This window comes from Schistosoma mansoni, chromosome 2, assembly GCF_000237925.1.
Source record: "Schistosoma mansoni strain Puerto Rico chromosome 2, complete genome".
In the NCBI taxonomy this organism is placed as follows: Eukaryota; Metazoa; Platyhelminthes; class Trematoda; order Strigeidida; family Schistosomatidae; genus Schistosoma; species Schistosoma mansoni.
The window spans coordinates 10807090-10831250 of record NC_031496.1 but is presented as its reverse complement, the minus strand read 5'-3'; the positions used below and the strand labels follow the sequence as shown (position 1 = coordinate 10831250).

The 24161-nt window shown below is 31.5% G+C and overlaps 1 protein-coding gene across 1 annotated transcript in view; it reads right to left on the bottom strand.

The window, feature by feature from the left end:
- The window catches only part of Smp_154850 (putative rap gtpase-activating protein), a gene marked incomplete at both ends in the record, with an annotated part of 65217 nt that overhangs the window by 689 nt on the left and 40367 nt on the right, over window positions 1–24161 (bottom strand). Inside the window, 9 exons of the mRNA XM_018795648.1 lie at window positions 1072–1323; window positions 4178–4355; window positions 6022–6140; window positions 7416–7748; window positions 8882–9098; window positions 9767–9936; window positions 11161–11262; window positions 15110–15205; window positions 17852–17915. Coding sequence (XP_018649940.1) covers window positions 1072–1323; window positions 4178–4355; window positions 6022–6140; window positions 7416–7748; window positions 8882–9098; window positions 9767–9936; window positions 11161–11262; window positions 15110–15205; window positions 17852–17915 — 1531 coding nt within the window. The remainder of the gene's footprint in view (window positions 1–1071; window positions 1324–4177; window positions 4356–6021; window positions 6141–7415; window positions 7749–8881; window positions 9099–9766; window positions 9937–11160; window positions 11263–15109; window positions 15206–17851; window positions 17916–24161) is intronic.

Below are 24161 nucleotides of genomic sequence, written 5' to 3'. Positions count from 1 at the left end.
AGTAATTTTATATAGTTAAGATCATGAGTCAATTGAAGCTAGACCACCGTGGAAAACCTGGAAGCACTGGACGACCGTTTCATCCTATTGTGGGATTCCTCAATCGACTCATGATCTTAACTATATAAAATTACTAAAATCTTCACAAAACCCCCCTTGTGAATCATGAAACGTCATAACAATAATCTACAATATATTTCCAAAAAAACCCATTTTATTTACTTAAAGATAACACATTTTACACGAAGTTAATCAAAATACAATACACAAAAATGGCAAAACAATACAATTTATAGATGTTACATATATATGTAAGTGTATTATATAACATTTAATAACTCTGTTTATTTTTTATGTAGCTTAGTGTAAGTGAACTTTATTGTTTCCTTATCTTATGAATAGGAAAACAAAAGTACAACTTTTTAAAATTTTTTTTTCTTGAAAAACAAAAAAGGGGTATATCACAAACATTTAGATTCTCTATTAGTTTGACTATATTATACTACCATATAGTCGATTCACATTCAAAGTATATATATATATTGTTTTGATGATATTTTCTTAATGAAAAACCGAAAACAAACAAACAAACAATCAGTTTCTAACTTTTATTTTCCTTATGAAATTTTCATTCAACAAAGAGAAGTATGAAGAAAGGAAAAAAAAGGTTTTCATTGGTAACTCAGGGTTCATGCTCATTCTCTTTCCCTTTTTTTTATACTGTCATATAAATTAAATATTCTTTTTGTTGTTGTTGTTGTTGTTGCTATCGTCATTTAAGATATGAAAGTTTTATAATTCTTGTTTTCATTTAAAGTAGAATAGTTAAAAATAGTTTTATCATTTATTCATTACAACAATTATACGGTAATATTCATCTTTCTATTTACTATAACTTCTTAACCTTGATTATCACTAATGGTTTTGTATGTTCTTTTTAATCACTATGGTAACAAAATATCAAGTGTAATAAATAATGTTTCTATATATATATATATATATAAAAGTCTGTTTATGATTATTATCGGTTACCATTATTATTATTATTATTATTTATTTGTTTATTTGAACTATATATTGGTATTTTATAAATAAAATTTGTTTGTGATTGATTTAAATCATTATTTGTTGAATTTAATGATGATACAATTGATGATGAATATGTATTATTCATTGAAGTTAATGGTAAAATTTTTATACCAGTTGGTGAATTCATATTAGAAGAATATGAAGATGAATTTGATTGTAATTCGTTATGATCTTGTTCTAATGATGGAAGTAAATTTTTATGAGTTTCACAAATTTCAGGATCAATTAAAGAATCTGGAATTAAAAGGGAAGAAAAGGAGTTACAATGATGATTATGATCATAACTTTTATTAAAGTTTTAATTGTATCTCTATATCTAGTGTTTTAGTGAAAAAGTTTGTTATTATTGATAAGTCTTGCTAATTGAACGTAATATTTGAATCCTAAGCTATTCTCGCAATCCCGAAGCTAGAACTACACAGCGACTTGAACACGAGAGAAAAGGCGCAAAATATACGAGAAGCAATTTACTCCAAAGATTCATTTATGTACAGAAAATATAAGGTTTTTATAGTATTTTAGAAGTCCTTTGGGTTTTCCTGAAAATTCAAGAATACTACTAAACATTGTAGCACTGTATTAATCAGCCAATCAGAACCTCTACATGTAGCCTTTCTTTTTACGCGATGTTTCTAGTAAAACTTTTAATCAAGCGCTGATTGAATAAAATGCTTCTTAATGTTTCCTGAGCTTGTTATGTCTATTGCGAGAAAGTTTCTGGATCGCCTCAACAATTGTCTAAAGATATATAAGAACTCTCGTCTAAATTAGAGCGAATAGTTTCACAGTATTTGAGCGCCGAGTTGATGTAAGACATTATATAGGAATAATATATATTTGTAAAATCTCAGCGATGCAAGGAATTATAATCAAACATCAAAATTATCGAATATAAATAGGTACATGGTTTTCCGGGTTCATTGTACTCTGAAAAGGTCATCCAATCAACGTTAACAAAGTTTAAACTAGGTATGTGTATTGTCTAAAGATATAAGATATAAATTTATTAGAAGTTTCGAGCGTTATTGTACTTGATATACTTATAAATTTTAAATTAGTCGAAGGCATTTTCCTGTCTAAGATATATCATTAAGTGATTGTGAGAAATTGTCAAGGGAGTGATTGTCACCAACTAACATGGCTTTTCCACAATTTTGAGAAAGGGTTAATGCCTGTGACATTCAGTATCACATTCAGAACTATTCTAGGTAGGAGAAAATTATTTACACCTTTAGATTATTAAGTAGTACCTAGTTTAAATTTAACTGATTGCGTTTCATAAATTAAACTCTAGGTGTCGATGATACATGGTACTTTTACAAATCGTTATAGTCATCTTCAAGAGTGTACTACTAAAAATCTTACTATCCATAAAAACATATTCTGTTTGGTCAGGTTACACAAATCATTGGTATCTACTATAAGGGTTCTAGTTACTTTTAAAACTTCTCTAGAGATCTAGATAACAATACGTTTTTATGTGAGGATGAAGTAATATAATGAGATCTAACTGTTGTGGAGTTAAAGTTTCATTAGTATTTGAATTATTGATACTTCAGTGCATAATTACAGATGTGGTGTATGCTACTTATGTCTGTCAACATAAGTAGTATGTAACACTAATCAGAAGTTGAATGCCTGATAGCAGAGGGTTGAGAAAATCGAATCAAAGATAACGGGAATATAAACAAGTAGGAATGATAAATCGGAAGAACTATACAGAATGTGAAGGACGATTGATGGAAGATTCGCAAATGAAGCATTTAATGTATGGTTCTCATACTTCACGAAGATATTTTGTAATTTTGTATTACACAATAAATTGGTTGTCCCCATCTGAGTGCTCGTCCACTTCACAGTGACTGTCATTTCAATTGACTGTAAGAAAGCGTCAGAAATAACTTTAGATAATTTGATACAATAATTTAACTTTTGTCCTGTTGGAATTATCTTATTACTGAGCTGTTATGCTCTTGCGTCTCCATCAGTTGGATTTCAAGTTCACCCTCCGTTCTCAGATATAATATTTAATCCTGAAGTTAACTTTTTCACAAGTAATCATTATTAGTTAGTTTATTGTATAGATATGACATAAAGAGTAATATTTCTTACGAGTTGTTAAGCTGACACAAGGAAACAAAACTGCTAGTTACTATTTGTCACTTCAATTACTTAAGTCTATAATATATATTTGTAGACTGGTGAATTGGACTGCACTTAAACAATTATATTCACTGACCCTATTGATGCAATAAGAAAGTTAAAAGGCATTCATCCGAATACATACGAACATCAGTTAACAAGTCAAATTATAAACTACTGCAACGTCTATACAATTCTTCGAAATTTAATAGGAATTATGAATAATTAAAATAGTTTACCCAGTTGATCAATAGAAACTGATTCGCTTAGAAATGTTTTGAAGGCAGAAGCTTCCAGCTACTATTTATTTTAGGTATTGAATCTCACTATAGATTTAAGCATGAGGACTTTGTGAGATTTAAACATAATGATTAAGTACAACATCATTCTATAAAATTAGACACTAATGTTTATCATATATCATCGTTTATGAGGCAAAACCATTCAACAGTTGTTAAGTCCTAGTTCAATGCTCATCAGCAGTGAAACTACATGACCTCAAAAGTAAATAAATAACAAAGTAATACTGTGGTGTGCGTAACCGATATCCACATAAGTAGTATACAACGATGGTCGGTCATTGAATATATTTCAGTAGAAGATCGATAAGGAGAGAACGATAACGGCACGCAATTGGTACGAAAATGCATGAACAATTATAATCGGAGACTATAGACGGATATTTGCAGAAGGAACAGTTAAATTGAGACAATTGATTGTGATTTTGCAAATTAACTGTTCACTATGTGATTCTCATATTTTAATGAGATATTCTGTAATGTTGTGCTAAAATACATTTGATTGTCCCCAACTAGTGTTCTGTCCACTACAATACAAATGCTCAAAAAAAACTATTTTTTAAGGCTTTGAATGGTTATTTTATGTAGACAATAGTGTTACAGCTATTCTTATTTTAATAATTCAACATTTGGTAATGATTACTTACCATTGGTTTGGTGATTGCCGTCTAAATTTAAGTGATCTACTGCTTGTATTACAGACTTTATCTCATTTTGTTTTGTATTGTTATCATTACTAGTATTACTTGTAACGGCATTATTATTGATTGTTGGACTCGTTTTATAATCCAATGTTTCTGAAGTCGATGTAAAGTATATGTCACCCTTAGAAAACAAACAAAATATATAAGTTAAATTAGAAAAAAATATCACTGATGAATTTCAGTAGACAGTCTAAGTTATGTTAGGTTTATAGTAAGCCCGTTGAATTTTTTGTTACCTACTTGCTGTATTATAAACATTGAACCCACTATGTAAAAGTATATGAATTCGATTGAAAGCATGTGGCGCAACATCACTCTTTAACTATTCTCCCTCATCGGTTGTAAACACAATCCATAAATTACCCACAACTGATCAGTACTCATCAGATACGTACAGATTTTTCGACATTTTGTTAACTCACACACACATACCAGTGTTCTCTACCTCTTGTGTGCTTGTGGATTTTATTAATTATTAACAATACAATATCTCAAGAACATGTTCTAGCTTCTGAATATTCTCAAGTAAATTGATAGTGCTACTAGGAGAATGTGCCTGCTAAATATGTTTGGTGAATGGGGCATCATATGTTGAAGTCAATGAAAGAGGAATTAACATATAAAGGTTGGCTTAAACATTTTATTGAAAGATAATAAAAACAAAAGTTGAAGAAATGTATATAAACTTAAATAGTTATTGGAAAATACTTTTTCGATTGTGACTTTAATTGTAGTGCATCTTCTTTTGTGTTCATTCTTATAGCAAAGAAATCTGACTGTGCCAATGATCATCTTCATAACTGTAAATCGATTGAAATTTGGCATGTATGCACAAATACCTAGTTCTCGCAAATTCCGATCAAAAATCTTCTAATTTCATGTAGGATTACTATCAACCACTCTCTGAAAATGACGTGAAGTGATCTTTTGTTGAACATAGCTCGCTGTTCGTTTAAACTCTAATGAATTCAAATAATTACAGATAGGTGGTCTACTAAAGAATAATCAGAACCACGATAACAGGCTTCACTTTTACATTGGCTAGGAAGTTGAAGGTTGAATCGAATAAACTTCATTAAAGTGAGTTAAGGAGACAAAGAATTCTTCTAAAGGAAAGAGATATCGAAATGTGTTTATATTCACAAACACTTAACTGTCCATAATCAAGGACAGAGTGTTATGCATTGGATTCTGTGCGAAAAATGAACAAACCGTATGAGAAATTAGAGACAAAAGGGGAAACAAATCAAATGTATACAGGAATTTGCGGAGATTGTAGAATTTCTAACGTTTAAACCGCGAACTGTCTTTAGCTAAACAGCAAGGAAAAACCTGGAAGCACTAAACGGATTTTTCGTCGTAGTTTAAGACTCTCCAACAGTTACCATTCACGAGCCTGCACCCAGGAATCAAACCTAGGATTTCCGGTCTAGCTCACGAATGCTTAACTTCTAGACCATCAAGCTAGTATCCAATTTTGTCTAGTTTCAACCAATTTATGATATTGCGGAACCATCGACAGTTGCCTACGGTGAATAACTGTCACAATCGTCTCAGTGATCTGGAGGTTAGGCGTTCGTGAGCGAGACCGAAGGTCCTGGGTTTGATTTTTTGAATGCAACTCGTGGATGACCACTGCTGAGGAGTCACATACTACGATGAAACGTCCGTCTAGTGCTTCCAGGTTTTCAATGGTGGTTAAGATAACATTACTTCGTGATTTAAACCGTCCGAAAATCAATGTTAAGAAATTTAAAATTAAAAAATCAGTGAAAAACGTGACATACCTTAACCGTAATCAATCGACAATCAGTTACAAGCATTGTATGCACTAAGCTTCCATTAATTAATAAACGTATTTCAATTGCAGATGGGTTAAATCCGAAAATGTATGGAAAGCACACAGCTGGAAAGTTAATATTGAAAAAAATAACTTGGAAGTAGAGTTTGTAAAACAATCCTTTTTTACTCATCAAATCACGAGTTATGAGCCTCACTATCAAGAGTAGTTGTAATCAGATGTTTGGTATTTTCGCTCTCTGACTAGAAAATTGAGGAAATGAGAACTTCCAAAAGGGATTAATCGTGAGGTGAATGCAGTTTCAAAATTAGTGAATTTATCATCTGCGTCGAAAATAAGTACCCAACAATGTGGTCTAAGTATTAAGGCTTTAAGTAATTTTATATTAAACGTGGAAAAAAGAGCTAAGAAACAAATACTGAACTCTCTTACAATTGGCTGATCACTAGGTAGTGACCAATGTCATGGCTTTCTTAGTGGTGATCGAATTCTGTCAATCAAGTTGCAACGTGACCATTAGACTATGTGACTAAAGAAGACCTGACATACATTACGTTGGTCATTATCCAGTGATCAATCAATTGTAAATATATCCCAGTCCTATAGGAGGTCAGTCGCAGCCCGGATAGCTGAGTGGTATTGTCTCTGATTGTCGAGCTTGAGGATACGGGATCAAATCTACCAGGAAGTATTATTTACCGCAAGATCACAGGTACACCTTACTGACAATTGCCAAATAGCACGAAACCTAGGTCCAGGGTTCATTGTCGACTACATCCAACCACCACCTTACACAGAGCCCCTTTATCCACAAGCACAAAATATTAATGTCGTAAATAATTAGGTTTGAGGTCGATCTTGTATACTGCAACATTCCTCACAGTTATATGATTTATCTATAAAATTTGATGTGGGCTCTGTCCGTCACTGAAATTTGTGATGTTGTCCAGAACAAATACAAACCTCAGTTAAATCGTCCAGGTCAGAAAACTCTACAATATCAAATAAGTGTATGAGTTATGCAATTTAGTAGTACAACCCAGAAGATGTTTGCAACTGAGATCTGTACATCATGCAATTCGTTGGTGTCCAAGTAATGGGAAGCTGTTATATAATTCATAGCACTGAAATCTTGAACATAATTGATAAAAAATGTTAAAACTGAAAAGTTCAGTTTTATAAGGCTTTTGAAGGAAAGAGATATTTCCAATGTGTTAATTCCTATTATATGTCCAATAAACAGTAATATTTAACTGATTCCTCTTAATGAATGTGAGTATCTTTCCTTTTTTGGCCATAAGATATTGAAATTGCAAAAAGATGAATAATTTTCAATGATAACGAATTTACCATAATACTGATTATTAAACTTTTTCTTACCAACTTGTTGTGGTTCGAATGTCCAAGCAAAATCACAATCACTCGTTTTCACCTTTTCTTCACATGTTAAATTTAAATTCATGGAATTGAATGATGGTTCGGGAGAACAACTTCTAGCCATTGATGATCCACTTGTTGTTGAACTTGGGGAATCTATTGAACTAGATCCTTGTACTTGAGATAATGCCGGTGATGATTTATTTGTATTTATCTCCATTGATGACTTCATACTCCAGTTAAAGTTTGAATCAATCGGGCTGCTAGTAGGGATCGGTTGACGACAACTACTAATACCAGGTGTAATTAGGGTAAGTTTTTGAAAATGACATGTTCCTATAATGAATTTTATTTTTACAAATAAGAATTGATGAAAGTAAAGTATAAAAATTCTTAAAGAAAAAAATGTGATTTTCAGTTAAATTTAGATAGGGACTAGCTGTGGAATTCTAAACTTGCGTTCCGTCCTAAATACTACTCAACAGCTGCATGCATCTGTATCTCAATGTTGATGTAAATACTCAAACTGGAATCAAGTATTTCCTACAAGAAAACCAACGAGTTATCCACTGATCTACCAAGCTCAAACAGACAACAACTTTTAATTTGAAGTTTATGTATAGAGTTTTATGAAGGTTGGTATTTCTCTGGAAGCCATCAAATAATTTATCTACCTTGTCTGTTACTTAGTAATCACATATTTAAAGGAGATAATCTTGAAATATGGAGATGAATCAACATCAGTTAACTCTAAAACCAATGCTATAGACTATCCCAGTACAAGTTCCATTAAATAAAATCCATATGCGTTGCGCAAGTCAGTGTCTATCTGAGTTCAGTAGGTCAGCAGATAATGCGTCGATCGTTTGAAGCAAAAGACACTGTGGTTAAGTCCCATTATGAATATCAATAGTTTGATGCAGGTACATCCAACTAACGAGTCTTAGATACAATGAGGCACATATCCTGAATTTCATTCTTAGACACTAACTATAATAAGAAACTTACGACTGAATAGCACTATCGAGATAATCTACACGGTATGTATATATACCACAAGAGACTGAATAATTACATTCCTTAACATCAGCGACCGAAAAAAATATGGACATTTGCAAATAACAATAGCCTATAAGTAAGGATGGAATTCAGAACGCAAGTTTCGTCCTATTTTGGACTCGTTAGCTGGATATGCCTGAATCTCAGAGTTGATATTCACTCCTGAATTCCACTGCTAGCCACTATCCATCTTTGCTTATAAAGATTGTTAATTAAGACAATATCAAGGCAATACGCACAGTATGCATATGTGCCAATAAAAGGCTGATCAATTGCAGTCCTAATCAACAATGGGAAGATTCAAGTATACAATGCTAAGTGAATTTATGTATAGTATTATTTCAGTCGTAAAATGTCTCATGGTGTACAAATGAAAACTTGCTTTAAACAAAATAGAATAATTCATTTACTTGTGAAGCAAAGTAGCAGTTCGTGTTCATCATCAGCCCATAATTCCAATGCAGAAACAACTTGATTTCGACTACCTTCAGTACGAAATAATTGTGTTGTTTCTTTACTTCGTTCATCTAATAAAATAAATTGATTTCTATATCCTACACATAGTTTCCCACCGGGGATACCTTCAACAAAACTCAAAGTTTGTATTGAATCGACCATATGAACTTCCTATAATAAAAAAGTACGTTCAGAATAAAATGCTGAATAAATTGTCTTTACTGAAAACGTTCTTATTGATTATTACATTTACAATAAGTAAACTTGAATATTACATAGAAACCTCATAAATGTATTTTAAGTTTTTCAATACATTAAAAATGATTGTCATCAAAGCCCCGAGATAGGAATTAGAAATCTTACGATTTGGTGATGACAAAATTATAATGCTGATGTGTGTGAAAGTACGAAGCCTCTGTTCAGAGTATTTTTTCAATTTTATATAGTTGAGATCATGAGTCAATTGGAGCTAAACCACCATGGAAAACCTGGGAGCACTGGAAGGCCGTTCCGTCCTATTGTGGGACTCCTCAGCAGTGCGCATCCCCGACCCCACCTCGCGAGATTAGAACCCAGGACATATCGGTCTCGCGCCAGATCACTTAACCGATAGACCACTAAGCTGGCCAGCATCCAGCGGTGTTAACGTCTAACAACAAAGTTAGTTCACCAATCTTAATGACTATATTGCAAACTTCATCTATTAAATATGAAAATATAATGAAATCACAGCAAACAACCTTATTTGTGTACTGATATATTTTTTTTCGATATTTGTTTTCATTTAATAGTGTTGTGTATAGTTGGTCAAATAAAATAAGTGGCTTTACAAAACTTACTCTAATTATTTGAAAATTTTCAACAGGATCTGGTTGAGCTAATTGATTCCATGAAGATAAAGAACGACCAGTAAATAAATGCCATTGAAAAATTACAATTTTTCGATTTACAGCAGCTGCTAGTCTCAATGGATGACTAGGACTTTTACTAATAGCGAATAATTGAGCACCTTGAAATGAAAAAAAGATGTGTTAGTTTTATTTTGGTTATTTGGTTGCCCTGAAGAAGTGACTTACATTGAGTTACGAAACGTCAGAAATACAATTTTGTACTCATTATGATATCACAAAAATATATTTGTTGTTAAAAATATTATTAATAATGTTGATGTCTTTCAAGAGGTCTAACTTGATAATTGAATGGAGTCTTCAAAAATAGGCCCGCATCCATGATAACCTACTTATTATGTGTTATACAAAGTTAAACATTATGTTTTGCTAAAGGAAATGTTGAATCTTATATGTTCACAACTGTTTGAAGATACGTATACTATTGTATATCATAAGTTCTGGCAATTCTAATGTTGCTAATTATTTCCAGTTGATATATTTCTATTTCTTTTCATTGAAGAATCAATGAAAAGAATTCGAAAATAAATCTTTTTACATTGGTCTTAATGAATATTGCATGTTACAATATCATTGAATAATCACTTCTTATTAGATCAATTTTAATAGCTGAAATCATTTAGTAAAACACATAAAATCATCGTATTCAAGTAATGTAATGTATTGTTTCTTATTAGTTTATGTTATCTCATTTCATATTGCTTGTTTGAATCTTTTCATTGATGCTTAGGACTGCTATTGGTCAGTCTCTTATTGGCACATATGCATCCTATGCAGATGGTCTTGACTCAGTGGCTAAGTGGATAACATGATGCCGTTTGAAGCGAATGACATTGGGTTCAAGTCAACTCTGAGACGCAGGTACATCCATCTGACGAGTCCCAAATAGGATGAAACTTGCGTCCTGAATTCCATCGCTAGCCATCATTCATCTTCGCTTATATTAATATTATCTCTTTGTAATCTTACTGAAGACACAAATACTAACATCGAAGTACTCAAGTTTTTACAATTTCTGTGAATTAAGAGCATGACAGAAAGTAGTCAAACATCAAAGTCTCTAGTAACTGTAATCTATATGTTACATCCTGGTAACTTTCCTGAGAACAGGGATTGTAGTCTCTTTATTATTAGCCCAGAAGTTCGTCGGATGTATCACAGACCCTCAACTGGCACTTAAGTTGATAACATTTGTTTCAGACAATAAATTGCAATGATAAATAATTGTAAACTAGAAGTAATAATCTTCTCAATACTTTTTAAGTTTCTTATTGCATTATATTAATAAATAAACTATTATAATATGGGATATAATTCAATGATACCTTTTGTTTTCTCTAAACTAAGTTTTTTAACTTGTGATCTATCAATTGGTTTAGTTGATGTTAAACAATTTAATTGTATCACTGCAATTTTTCCTTCTCGACCTAAGAAAAGATAAAAGAGTAAATAGAAATAAGTTTGTTCACTTTCATATTTGTTTAATATTTAATAATAAAGATGTTTATCAGAAAAAATTTGTCTAGATGTCCTTCCATTATTTATCTAAAATAAACAAAAATCAGGATTGAAAATGAGTAAAAAAAGTTAATTTTGAAAAAATCTTCGACAATGATAACTATCAGAAGAGGGTTTCGTGGAGATTTTAGTAATTTTATAGTTGAAATCATGAGTCATGAACGTAAAAGCATTGGACGGCCGTTTCATCCTATCAACTAACTGAAGACAGTGCTGGACGGTTGCTCAATTTCGTGGATTGGTTGAAGTTAGACATTAACACCGTCGGATACCGGCCACCTCAGTGGTTCTAGAAGTTAAGCGCTCGCGCGCGAGACTGATTAGTCCTGGGTTCGAATCTTGCGGGGCGGGATCGTGGATGTGCACTGTTGGGGAGTCCCACAATAGGACGAAACGGCCAACCAGTGCTTCCAGGTTTTCCGTGGTAGTCTAGCTTCAATTGACTCATGATTTCAACCACAAAAAAATATTCGTTAATGATAACCTTATTTATTTCTATTTAATAAATAAATAATGAGCATAATAATTTTTTAAATATTTTAATGAATTAAAATGATATTTCAAAAGATTTGTTATTCCCCTAAAATTGGGTTTTTAAACTTTTAGGTGGGCAAGGTTTGTGGATGCTCATTGCTGATAAGCTCTATATTGGGATAAAACAGTCGTGTAGAGCTTCATAGTTATTTAATTTAGATACATCAATACTGTTATTTGAATTGTATTTGTTGTAAATGGAAATAATAGACAGAAAATGTGACCGAAATATGTATATGATAGATTTTGACATGTTTTTGGATGAAGCATATTTTATTACTTGATCATGAATGTGATATGATACGAATAATTATCGACTGTAATTTAGACTATCTTAGCTTATACTAAAATAGTTTAATACACTTTCTATGCCAAATAATGCATAAAAATTTTGTTTTATTCAAAATGTTTCGTCAATGACATGTGAGTAGCTTAACAGAAAGTTAATTAGTATAATAGCTGGTGGAGAAGATTTGTAGCTCAGGTGAGTGATTTTAATGGAGTTTTGTTCTTTGAGCTGGATGGTTTGGTCGTGGAGCTGTCATCGTTTGTCGCAACAAACACTACATCGGACAAAGCGGACGCCTTCTTCATCTTCGCCTACATGAACATCAATTAGCAGTCGAACGCCACATGTTTTCACTCATATCAATACACGTGGATAACTGCGGACACATATTCGACTGAAAAAATGTAGAGATTTTGGACAGAGACAATTCCAAAAACACCAGAGAATTTTCAGAAACTTGGCACTTAGATCAATCAGCAATAAACAAGCACATTGAAATCAATCCACTTTATCAACCAATCAGGAAAATTATGTAGAAACATAGGAACAAAAATCAAACCAATGGGAGATACAACCAAAACAAAGAAATAAACAATGACAGATTTAAGGTCAACAAGAATCAATCAACATCGAGGTGCACAGGACAAGCTGTGAATCACATGTAGAGAAGCTCAAACACTTCGCTTCTACCCGAATTTTGTGCTGATGATGTCATTCAGAAGGACGATGAAAGCTCCACAACCAAACCATCCAGCTGAGAGAACAAAACTCCATACATACATATGTGGTAACTACAAGAAATAATATTTACACTGCTTAGAAACTGTAATAAATAAGCTACCATGAATTCAACATCATAAGCTAAGAGCATGTCAAAACTAACGAATGATAGAGATTAGACCCGATAGTTTAAATCCACATTAATATACAGTTTTAGAGCGATCCATAATCAAAGTATTCACCAAATACTTTCCAGTTTCTGTTTATATGTGATTTATTTATTTATTTGTTCATTAACTATACTACTTACTATTTCTTAACTAATATTAAGTAGTAAATTAACGTTTATTAAAATAAGTTAAAAACAAACAAACTAAACAATGAAGTCAATGAAATGGTTTTTCCATTCAAACAAAAATTAAATTCATAAAGTAAACAAAGTAAATAGATAAATAAATCAACAACAAAATTAATTAATTAAGATTTATCTCATCAATTGTAAATGAATTAGACATGAAAAAAAATGGTATTTTTAAGATAAATAAATGAATATCCATTGAAAAAGTAGAATCATAGAAACGAATTGAAAAATCATTCAAATAATAGATTGAATTGAATATTGAAATGAGAAAATCAAATGAATGATTTTACTTGATCAATCTAATGAAAAAAAAAACGTGATATTATCATAATATGTCTTAATGACATAAATAAAAAACATCTATTTATCAGAAGGGAGTTTTGTGGAGATTTTTAAGTAATTTCATATAGTTGAAATCATGAGTCAATTGAAGTTACAACACCATGGAAGACCTCAAAGCACTGGACAGCCGTTTCGTCTTATTGTGGGACTCCTCAGCATTGTGCATCCACGATTCCGCCCCACGAGATTCCAACCCAGGATCTATCAGTTTCGCACGAGAGCGCTTAACTTCTAGACCACTGAGCCGGCTGGCATCCAACTGTGTTAATGTCTAATTTCAACCATTCCACGAAATTGAGCAACCATTCACCAATTGTCTTCAGTGAGTTAATATCTCACAACAGACCTGGTTGAATTCCACTGGTTACTGCTTCTCACTAGAACTCCAGGAAATACCTCATGGAGACATCTATTTATATTTGAAAATAATCATTGAATAACATGAATATATTAAACTACTATATTTTTGTACTTTATGAATTCAAATGATGAGTACTAGTGAAATTAGTTGGAAGAATTTCTAGTACCATAGTACCATTATAAATACGTTAAACTGAAGATTAATGTAATCGGAATGTCTAAAAGAGGTAGGGGACGAAATTAATGATTTCTTATATTTTTTAGTTCAGATTCGACTTGAAAGAACTGCATACGTCATCATTGGTTCTGTACAAAAAGTAAAACAAATTGTAAAAATACTTGATATTTTTATTCTAAGTATACCTCTGTAACATCCCTATAAGTAGAAAATTACATTTCTTACGTTTCGTCATTTAATGTAAGTCACTTCTTCAGCGCAAACATGTAATTGAAATAAAATCAATAAAAGTTGAAATAGTACAATGGAAACTAATCAAGATATTTTTAATATAATCAAAATCATAATAGATCTGAACACATCAATGTCATGTTATTTCGGTCAAAAAGATTCTGTATAAGATATGATTGCATTTATTTGTGTGTAAGTTAAAACTCTACTACTTTATATTACAAACTGTAAATTCTTCATACACACAAATACAGTGATATCAGATAGGAAGTTGATTTGATCAAAATAACATGACATTGATGTGTTCAGATCTATTGTGTTGTTGATTGAATTAAAAAATATCCTGGTTTGTTTCCCTTGTACTATTTTAACTTGTATTGGTCTTTTTTTAATTACTTATTTGCGCTGAAGAAGTGACTTACATTAAGTCACGAAACGTAAGAAATGTAATTTTCTACTTATAGGGATATTACAACACTATATTTATGATTAAATTCCCATGCAATGCTCAATTTATGTGAAAGTATCAATCCAATCTTAACATTGATGCCTAAAAATTTAATACTTTCATTTGAACTGTATCTTGATTTGCATATTTTTCAGTTCAAGATCAATCTATTAATTGATAAAAGTAAAACGAGCTGAAGGAATTCACAGATCACTGTAACATTGAATAAAATTAGACTTCATTCAAACTATGATAATGATTCACATTAAAAAAAAGTTAATAGATCACCATACCTTTATCATAACGAATAATCAGTAGTTCGAATTGGGCTACTTCTAATTGTTTCACTTCCACATTTTTATCAATTAATAAAACAGGCGGTTCACGATCTAAAAACGTTAAATGAAATGATTACATAATCACTAACTACTACATTTAAAACTGATCTGAACATTTATTAGTCAGGGACGTCATATTTATATATTCAATCAAACGAGGAAAATAATAAAGAACTAGCTGCTAGTATTCAAGCTACATTCAATGCATGCAATACAATGAAATCTTTGGGTATACTGATTGAACTGAAATAACTCTTCTTGGTCTAAAAGTAATATATAAGAATTTGACTGAATCGATTAAGATATCTTGATGAAAAAAAATTTGGATAATTTCGTTCACAGCAACAATCATTTTACTAAATCTGGATGAAATGACAAAGGTAAACTTCAAATGAATGAAATAAATTTATCAAAGGAATATTTAATGCAGATAAAAATTATAAATAAGTCACATGATAGAACTACGTCATCTCATTTTTTTTTGTTTATATGAGTCGATTGAGCAATTTACATCGAGTGTTCTCAAGGATTTCATGTTCATCAATCATCGTGTGTGTGTGTTAGCATGCTAGGAAAGAATAACTATAGAGCTTATGATTTGGGTTGTCTATAAGAATTAAATGACATCAAGATAGTGAAATAACTGAGGTAATCGAACAGGTTTCTCGGTAAAGCAGTCAAGTCTTAAAGACTAGCTAAATAATTATCAAAAGATAGAATAGATTGATAAAATATGGACACTTTAGTAATAGATTATTACAGTCATAACTGTGACAAGAAGTTATATGTACTTCAAAATGAATTTAAGCCACATGACTATTATGTTTTGAAAACTGACTTTACGGGTGAATTCTCTGTATCGGGAAAAACAAGCAGTATACTTCGATTAAATAATGACTGTACGTTTGTTTCTAAGTTATCTTTTCATCGATAAATTTATCATTGGAAGATTTAGCGATCAATAATTATGTTCATCAGTAATGTGTGCAATTAAAGTTGCCAGAGTAATTAACAAATTAAGCTTCACTAATTCTTCATGAATAATAATGAATGCAAATAATCAACGAACTCAATTATGAAACCAAGATAAAAAAGGTTTAAGCATTTTGTATGTAATTCAAGAAACATAATAAGTCTAATTTTGGATTCTTTAAGTACTTCAAATGCAAATGTCTGCTTTTTAATATCCTCTAATGAAACCACATATAGAATCAAGGATGCACACTTTTGACGAGTCTTAGAAAGAAAACCAGTTACCTATTGTATATTTCTAGCTTTACAGGTATTGTCCAGTTGATTTGATTATCTGAAATAAGCTCTTTCCAGATTATGAAAGATCATAGTAGATAATATCTTTATGTATAAGAAAAAAACGTTCATACTTGTAACATTCAAGTCATCAATATAAACTATTTATAGTTTACCTTTAAAACCAAACGTTCCTTGTTCAGTACTCACAATTAGTTGTTCATCTATTGAAAACATTTTAAAAATGTGCAGCATTAAAATTCATAGAAATGATTAACAAGCTTATTGTTATTAAAACAAAAATGTTGTCGAATCAATTGATTTGTTCAGTCTTATTACGTTATTTATTTACTTTTACAGTGAGGGTTAACCAGGAATAACATAGTTTCAGATTATTTATCGTCATTATCTGAAAATAATTACCGTTACAATTTGATGTCAGGTGAATAGTTATAAAGAGCAAAACAAATTTGAGTTGTTGTTTCGTCATAGTTTCAAGGTTATGAACAATATCTAATCTTAATTCTAAAGGAGTTTGAATCAAAGTCTTTTTAATACATTATATCAAGATCCAATGACTTTTATTCTTAAATTGAGTCATTTTGTGATATAACATAATCTTGGTCTGATGATAGCTTCATTTATTTTATGATTAACTTCACTGCTATGAGTCTCAAACTGGAATGAAACAGTTTTTTCAGTGATGACCAAATTTCAGAGGTACGCTTTTCAGTATCAGTTTGAAACGATATTATCTGGATTTATTAAAAATTAAAGCAAATAGTTAGGACCCCTTTTAATGTCAAATATATAGTGATAAATATCTTAACATCACCACTATTATTATTAGTATAGGCGGCCATTTTGACCTAAGTACAATTATTACCTTAAAGATTTGTGTATTAACGAGTCAATGGAGAGTATTTGGATTGAACAAAAAGTATTAAGAAGCCAATGCATTTCATTAAAACCGATATTCTTGAATTTTTATTAACAAATAATACCTCGAAGAATAACTAAATCATTTGAATCTTAGGATTATATTAAGGACCTCATATTGGAAAAATCTATCATTTACACATATCCAATTTTTCTTAGGTACATCACTTTGTTGCAATGATTCCTTTAGGTTGAGGTATTGATATACATTTTCTTCTTCACCGGAGATGAACAATGTCATATATATATGTCAGTCAGTCAGTTACAACGTAGGACCAGGCACATATACGCATCGGTCCACGTTGCCATATCTCGTTAGCAAAACAAGATGAACACCGGATTCATAGAAGTAGTTAATTTAGTGGTGGTAATATATAAAAGAAAGATTGTATATAAGGATATAGTACAGGAAGAAAGACAGATATGAAGCAATTATAATCTCAAGGTTTAAGGGAAGATAAAGAGTGTATACACCTGCGCCATATATATATAGATATATGATTATCTTACCCCATACATCTCCACATATGATCTCTGATTGAGTACATTTGTATATTAATTTAGGCTGCCATAACTGGAATTAAATCAAAATAAAGTAATGCAATTAATTAACTTATCAAATATTTGTATTTATTCAACAGAAATTGACTCTATTCTTTCGATCCGAAATTCTTAGATGATTTTCTTAGAAAATAAAAAAAAATTTATTACCCTTAATTATTTTATGGGAGACTATGTTAAAAAATCTAATAAAAATAGAGTTCTCTGATACGTTACTTAAATTGTTTATATTTTCTAACCTTTTAGAACAAATCTTAATTATAATAGTTGAGATCATGTGTCAATTGAAGCTAGACCACCATGGAAAACCTAGAAGCACTGGACGAACGTTTCGTCCCTTCTGATATTAATCAACATATGCTCACTAGTGACTAATTTCAAGAGGTATCTCCTGGAGTTCTAGTGGGAAGCAGTGACAAGTGGAGTTCAACCAGGTCTGTTGTGAGATAGTAACTCACTGAAGACAATGGTAGATGTGTCGCTCAATTACGTGGATTGGTTAAAGCTAGAAATTAACACCATTGGATGCCGGTTTGCTCAGTGGTCTAGAGGTTAAGCGCTCTCGCGCGGAACTGATAGGTCCTGGGTTGGAATCTCGGGAGGTGGGATCGTGGATGCGCACCGCTGAGAAGTTCCATAATAGAAAGAAACGGCCGTGCAATGCTTCCAGGTTTTCGATGGTGGTTTAGCTTCAATTAACTCATGATCTCAACTATTAAAATTACTATAATATCCACAAAATACCTTCTGATATCAATCCTAATGAGTTTGATAAAAAGAAATCAACCATAATATAAAGTTTTGAAGCCTGAAAAATTGAATTAGGCAATGGAATATTTTAACAATGAAAGAATTTATGATCAGAACGTCTATAACCTTCGGAAAGTTTTTCCATCTTTATCACTTAGTAACAATTTGAACGTTAAGCATTTAATAATGGTAATACAAAAAATAAAATGAATAACAAAGAAAATTATTTATAACGATTGTGAAGAAAGATAATACAGTCATCAAGGCTCAGATAAAAGTCTAAGGGGTCTATAACATATATCAGTTTCAATTAATAGTTGAACTCGTTTTTCCTCATAATTCTGTTTTAGCCCCAATATTCCATCAGTACAGTGGTCAAAAAATATCAGGAAACATAACATTTATTAAGGTGGTGTTTGGATGCAATCATCAGACGTACAAATCATTCTGATTGAGACGGTTTGACAAAAATTATTAGATTGAAACCTTGAATCCAACCCTAGCTATGATTTTTAAGTTGTCTTGCTAATCAAAAACGAGATGTACGTCTCAGTAGTCAATCAAGCACTTCATGAAGAATAAAACTCTTCGTCTACGGCACACGTAATATAACACTCTAGAAGACACTAAATCTGATAATGATTAAGTCGAATAATAGAAAATATAGTATAATGTAATAAAATGTTTTACCTACTTAAGTGGGTTTCTTTGTTTAAAATGAAAACTCGCTGGCGTTTTTAGCATTTTACCTAAAGAATAACATACCTCTATCTGTCTGTGTTTTTACTTAAAGTTAATAACTGAATCTTGTTAAAAACTTGTTTCAGACAGATATTCGATTAAGGCATTCGACGCAAAGTTGGTTAATGAATTGCTCAAATTGATGTCTAGATCTATTTACTATATGGTTCTCAATCAGCATCTTCATTACTTTTAATAAGTGATGGATTGAGTGTTATCTCTAGTTAATTACCGCAAATTATAAGTGATATATTTATGGAGATAATTAAGATGCAACCACCATCCTATCGCCTTAAAATATCCTGTCTGATACTGAACTATTGTATGCCTAAACAAAATACAGACAGTTTAGTAAAGAATATTTTCATCTGTGATGTCATTTACTAGAGCTGTACAGCTCTATTTGAAGTTATTAGACCTAGTATTTTTAAAAACACAGTTGAGAGATATTATGTCGCAAATGAAGTTATAAAACATTTTAGAAGTCAAGAATACGAGATATGTTACTTTAGTTCACCTAATGATCAACCATAAGGCTGTTGACTGATTTGAATTCTTCTTTAGATAGATACTCAGAGTAGTTCTCCTATGTCTATTCGAAAAGTGCTTAGGTTTTGAGGCAAATATAACCTATTCTACTCAAGGCATAAAATGATATATACATACCATGAAAGATTAATAAATCTTTTCAAGAGTTATCACAAATCCATTTTTGAAGATCAATAGTTTGAATTCAGTGTTCACAAACAAAATATCTTTCCTTTATTATTAGGGCACTTTCCATCCATGACTTTTTAATTTTGAGTTTACTGTCAATCAACCTAGAATGGATTCTTCTTTTATTATTGAATATACCTAGATGAACAATACATTTTATGAGCTTATTTATCATATCTTTAGTTGACCTAAAAAATTGGTTGTATTTTTGTTTTGTAAAATATGAGGCATTTAAAATGTATTATCATCAGTTTATTACTTTGGTATCTAAACTATTATGAATTTAATTTTCTTAAATTTACATTACAATCAATGTAATAACTGATATTGTGGTGTGGGTTACTGATATCCACATAAGTAGTATATAACGATGGTCGGTCATTGAATATATTTCAGTGGAAGATCGATAAGGAGAGAACGATAACGGCACGCAATTGGTACGAAAATGCATGAACAATTATAATCGGAGACTATGGACAGATATTTGCAGAAGGAACAGTTAAATTGAGACAATTGATTGTGATTTTGCAAATTAACTGTTCACTATATGGTTCTCATATTTTAATGAGATATTCTGTAATGTTGTGCTAAAATACATTCGATTGTCCACACTTGTGTTATTGTTCACTACAATATCATTTCAATATTAAATAAATAAGATTGTCCTATACAATAATAGATAATGAAATTAATATTGATTTTATAATTTAACTTAACCCTTAAAGTTTACAAGTGAAGTTCATGTTTTCCGATTTAGTATTCTATTTATTTATTTTATAGTTTCATTATATTTTAACAACTATTAAAGTGGATAGGACACACTTTGAGAAAATCACTCAACTGCGTCACAAGACAAGCTCTTACATGGAATCCTGGGGGCCAAAGGAAAAGAGGAAGATCAAAGAACACATTACGCCGAAAAATGGAGACAGACATGAGAAGAATGAACAAAAATTGGATAGAACTAGAAAGAAAGGACGAGGACAGAGTGGGTTGGAGAATGCTGGTCGGCGGCCTATGCTCCATTGGGAGTAACAGGCGTAAGTAAGTAAGTAAATATACTACAGCTAAAACCACCTCACTAAAAAACTGCAATGTTGGAGGAAACCTCGATACACCAATAAATACTCCAACACAGAACATCTGAATTAAAGCAATCGAACAATATACACTAGAAAAAACTAATTATCTACGAGAACACACACATTCATAACCTTCCTCCCCAAATAAAAATAAACACCGCACTCGCAAAACATCCATGACCAAGAACATCACCTAACTAATAAAATCCTATAACCTTAAAGAAGAAAGTACAACCAAAAAGTATAATCATGAATACCTACCAGCTACACAGCCTTCAATCATCCTATATAACTCAACTCTTGCCACCGAACAAGCTACCATTATAAAGTAACCTAACAACGACAAGCAGCTGCGAAACCTATAACCATGTACTACTAAATTTCCCAACTTTATATATATATATAGAGAGAGAGAGAGAGAATGGTATTGTTTATGATGGTCGTAGCATATTGAACAGTTCATTCGCTCTTAAACACTTCAGGCATATTTTTCAACAAAAAAAAACTATTTCTCTGGAAAACATTTTTCTTTTGTCTTTTTCAGTAAACATTAAAAACTTGAATATTTCATTGTTTCTATGCCCATAGATAAGGATAGAGCAAAAAAACAAAAAAACAAAAAATAAAAATTAAATGGATATTTAGGTTTATACTCTATTCAAAAGATATTGATTCAATGAATCAATAAATGTGATTGTTATTGAATTTATTTATTTGAAGTAACCTCTTTTATTGACATTAACAAAATTATTATTTTAAGAGGAAAATGATAAGTTCATATGATTACATATATATATACTTAAGGAAGAATATATTATTCACTTCCGCATGAATAGTTTAAGTATATAACAGTTTTTAAATCATGTTTATTTATTTAGTCCCAAATAGGACGAAACGCACGTCCTCGATTCCACTGCTAACCACTATCCATCTTTGCTTATAATGCTTGTGAATTTAAGCTATATCGAGGCAATACTCACAGTATGCACATATGCCAATTAGAGACTGACCAGTTGCAGTCCTAAAAACATCAATGGGAAGATTCAAACAAACAATACTAAGTAAATTTCATGTATATTTGTTAGTTAGCCCATGATACTCATTATGATAGATCATTGATTTATCTTTTCCAGGTAATATATACCGTATATCCTACCTACTAAGGAAAATAGAAAGGAAATTCATCGATCGCAATTTCTTTCAATAGTCTACTTTAAGTATCTCTTTAGGGAAATAATTAAAAATTATCCTATTTAAATAGGGTTATAAAACAAGCATGAACTGAATAATTGTTTATTCAGGCTAAGATGTTCAATATAGGTTTTTAAAGTATACTTATAACAAAGCAGCAATTTTTTTAAAGCAAAGATGGATAGTGTCTAGCAGTAGAATCCTTGCTTATAAAGTTTGTGACTTAAGGTAATATCAAGGCCAGTTTACATAGGATGCATATATACCAATAAGTAACTGATGAATTGTAGTTCTAAAACAACAATGAGAGGATCCAAGTAAACAACACTAAATGAATTTAAAGTAATAATTTGTTAATAAATTTATTTCAAATGCTCATTTCTGGATACTTTATCAACGTCAAATTCTTAATTTATTTCTTACAATATAATCACTTATAGTCAGTCAGTCAGTCACAATGTAGAACTTCGTCCATACGTACATCAGTTCGAGTCGACATACCAAATTACCACAGAGATGCAGTTGTCGATTCAAATCCCACAGTGGTAGAAGTAGTAAGAGTATAAGCATTAATGTGAAAGATTAGGGTTTGAAGATGCTATTCAAGAAGTATTATCCAGCGAAATAAATTTGGAAAGGGAAAAAGATGGGGACATAAGGAATTCACAAGATTAGAATTCGGAAGAACACAAAGAGTGGATGCACCTTCTCCATTGCAAACGATTTTGAGTCATATCATTCAAGGTTTCTAAACATCGGTTGATATCATCTCGCAGATCTCAATCAGGTAGTATACATCTGCCAACATGACTCAGTTCACTTGCCAGTGAATTCTTGGATTTGTGCCACGTTTTGGTTTGGCCACCCCTAGCTTTCTTCCAACCTACTCCTACACCATAAAGGATTGCACGTCGGGGCAGTCGCTGGTTGAGCATACGTAACACATGTCCCAACCATCTCAACTGATGAAGTTTCACTACTTCATCAATCGATTTGCCATCCTTACCTAGTATCCGTTTCCTAACAATTGCATTACTTACCTGATGGTCTTAGTTTTTCTCTTAAAGAACAATTAGAAAAAATTGACTGATAAATTTTCACTGAAACTATGGTACAATAAAAAATGAGTATTAACTGCCCTTTAGTTTTAATTTGGTAGTATTATGTTTAAACTTCGAATTCTCCACAACTAATTACATTGAATTCATATTTAATCACTAGTCTATTGAATGACTTTCACTTGAATTTACTTATTATTCAAATTAGCTACTAGGTATATTGTGCCACAAACATATTTACGCTAATTTGTTATTTCAGTCTACAGAATTGTTTCACACTTAATTAGGATTTCATGTATACAGAATGTTTAAAGACTGTTAACTTTTGAATTATTGTATGGTACTTTTTACATAAATAAGTAGATATTATAGGCAAAGGTGGATAGTGGATAGAAGTGGAATTCGGGGGTCGCGTTTCGTCATATTTGGGACTTGTCAGCTCGATGTACCTGCATCTCAGAGTTGACTTTCACTCTGGGACTCGAACCCATTACCCTTCGCTTCAAACGCCATCGCGTTATCCACTCAGCTACTTGGTCCTGATAGCCACTTGCTTGTGCAATGAGGTAAAGTTTAAATTCACTTAGTATTGTTTATTTGAATCTTCCCATTGATGTTTAGGACTGCAATTGATCAGTCTCTTATTGGCATATGTGTATACTGTGCGTATTGCCTCGATATTGCCTGAAGTCACAAGCATTATAAACAAAGATGGATAAC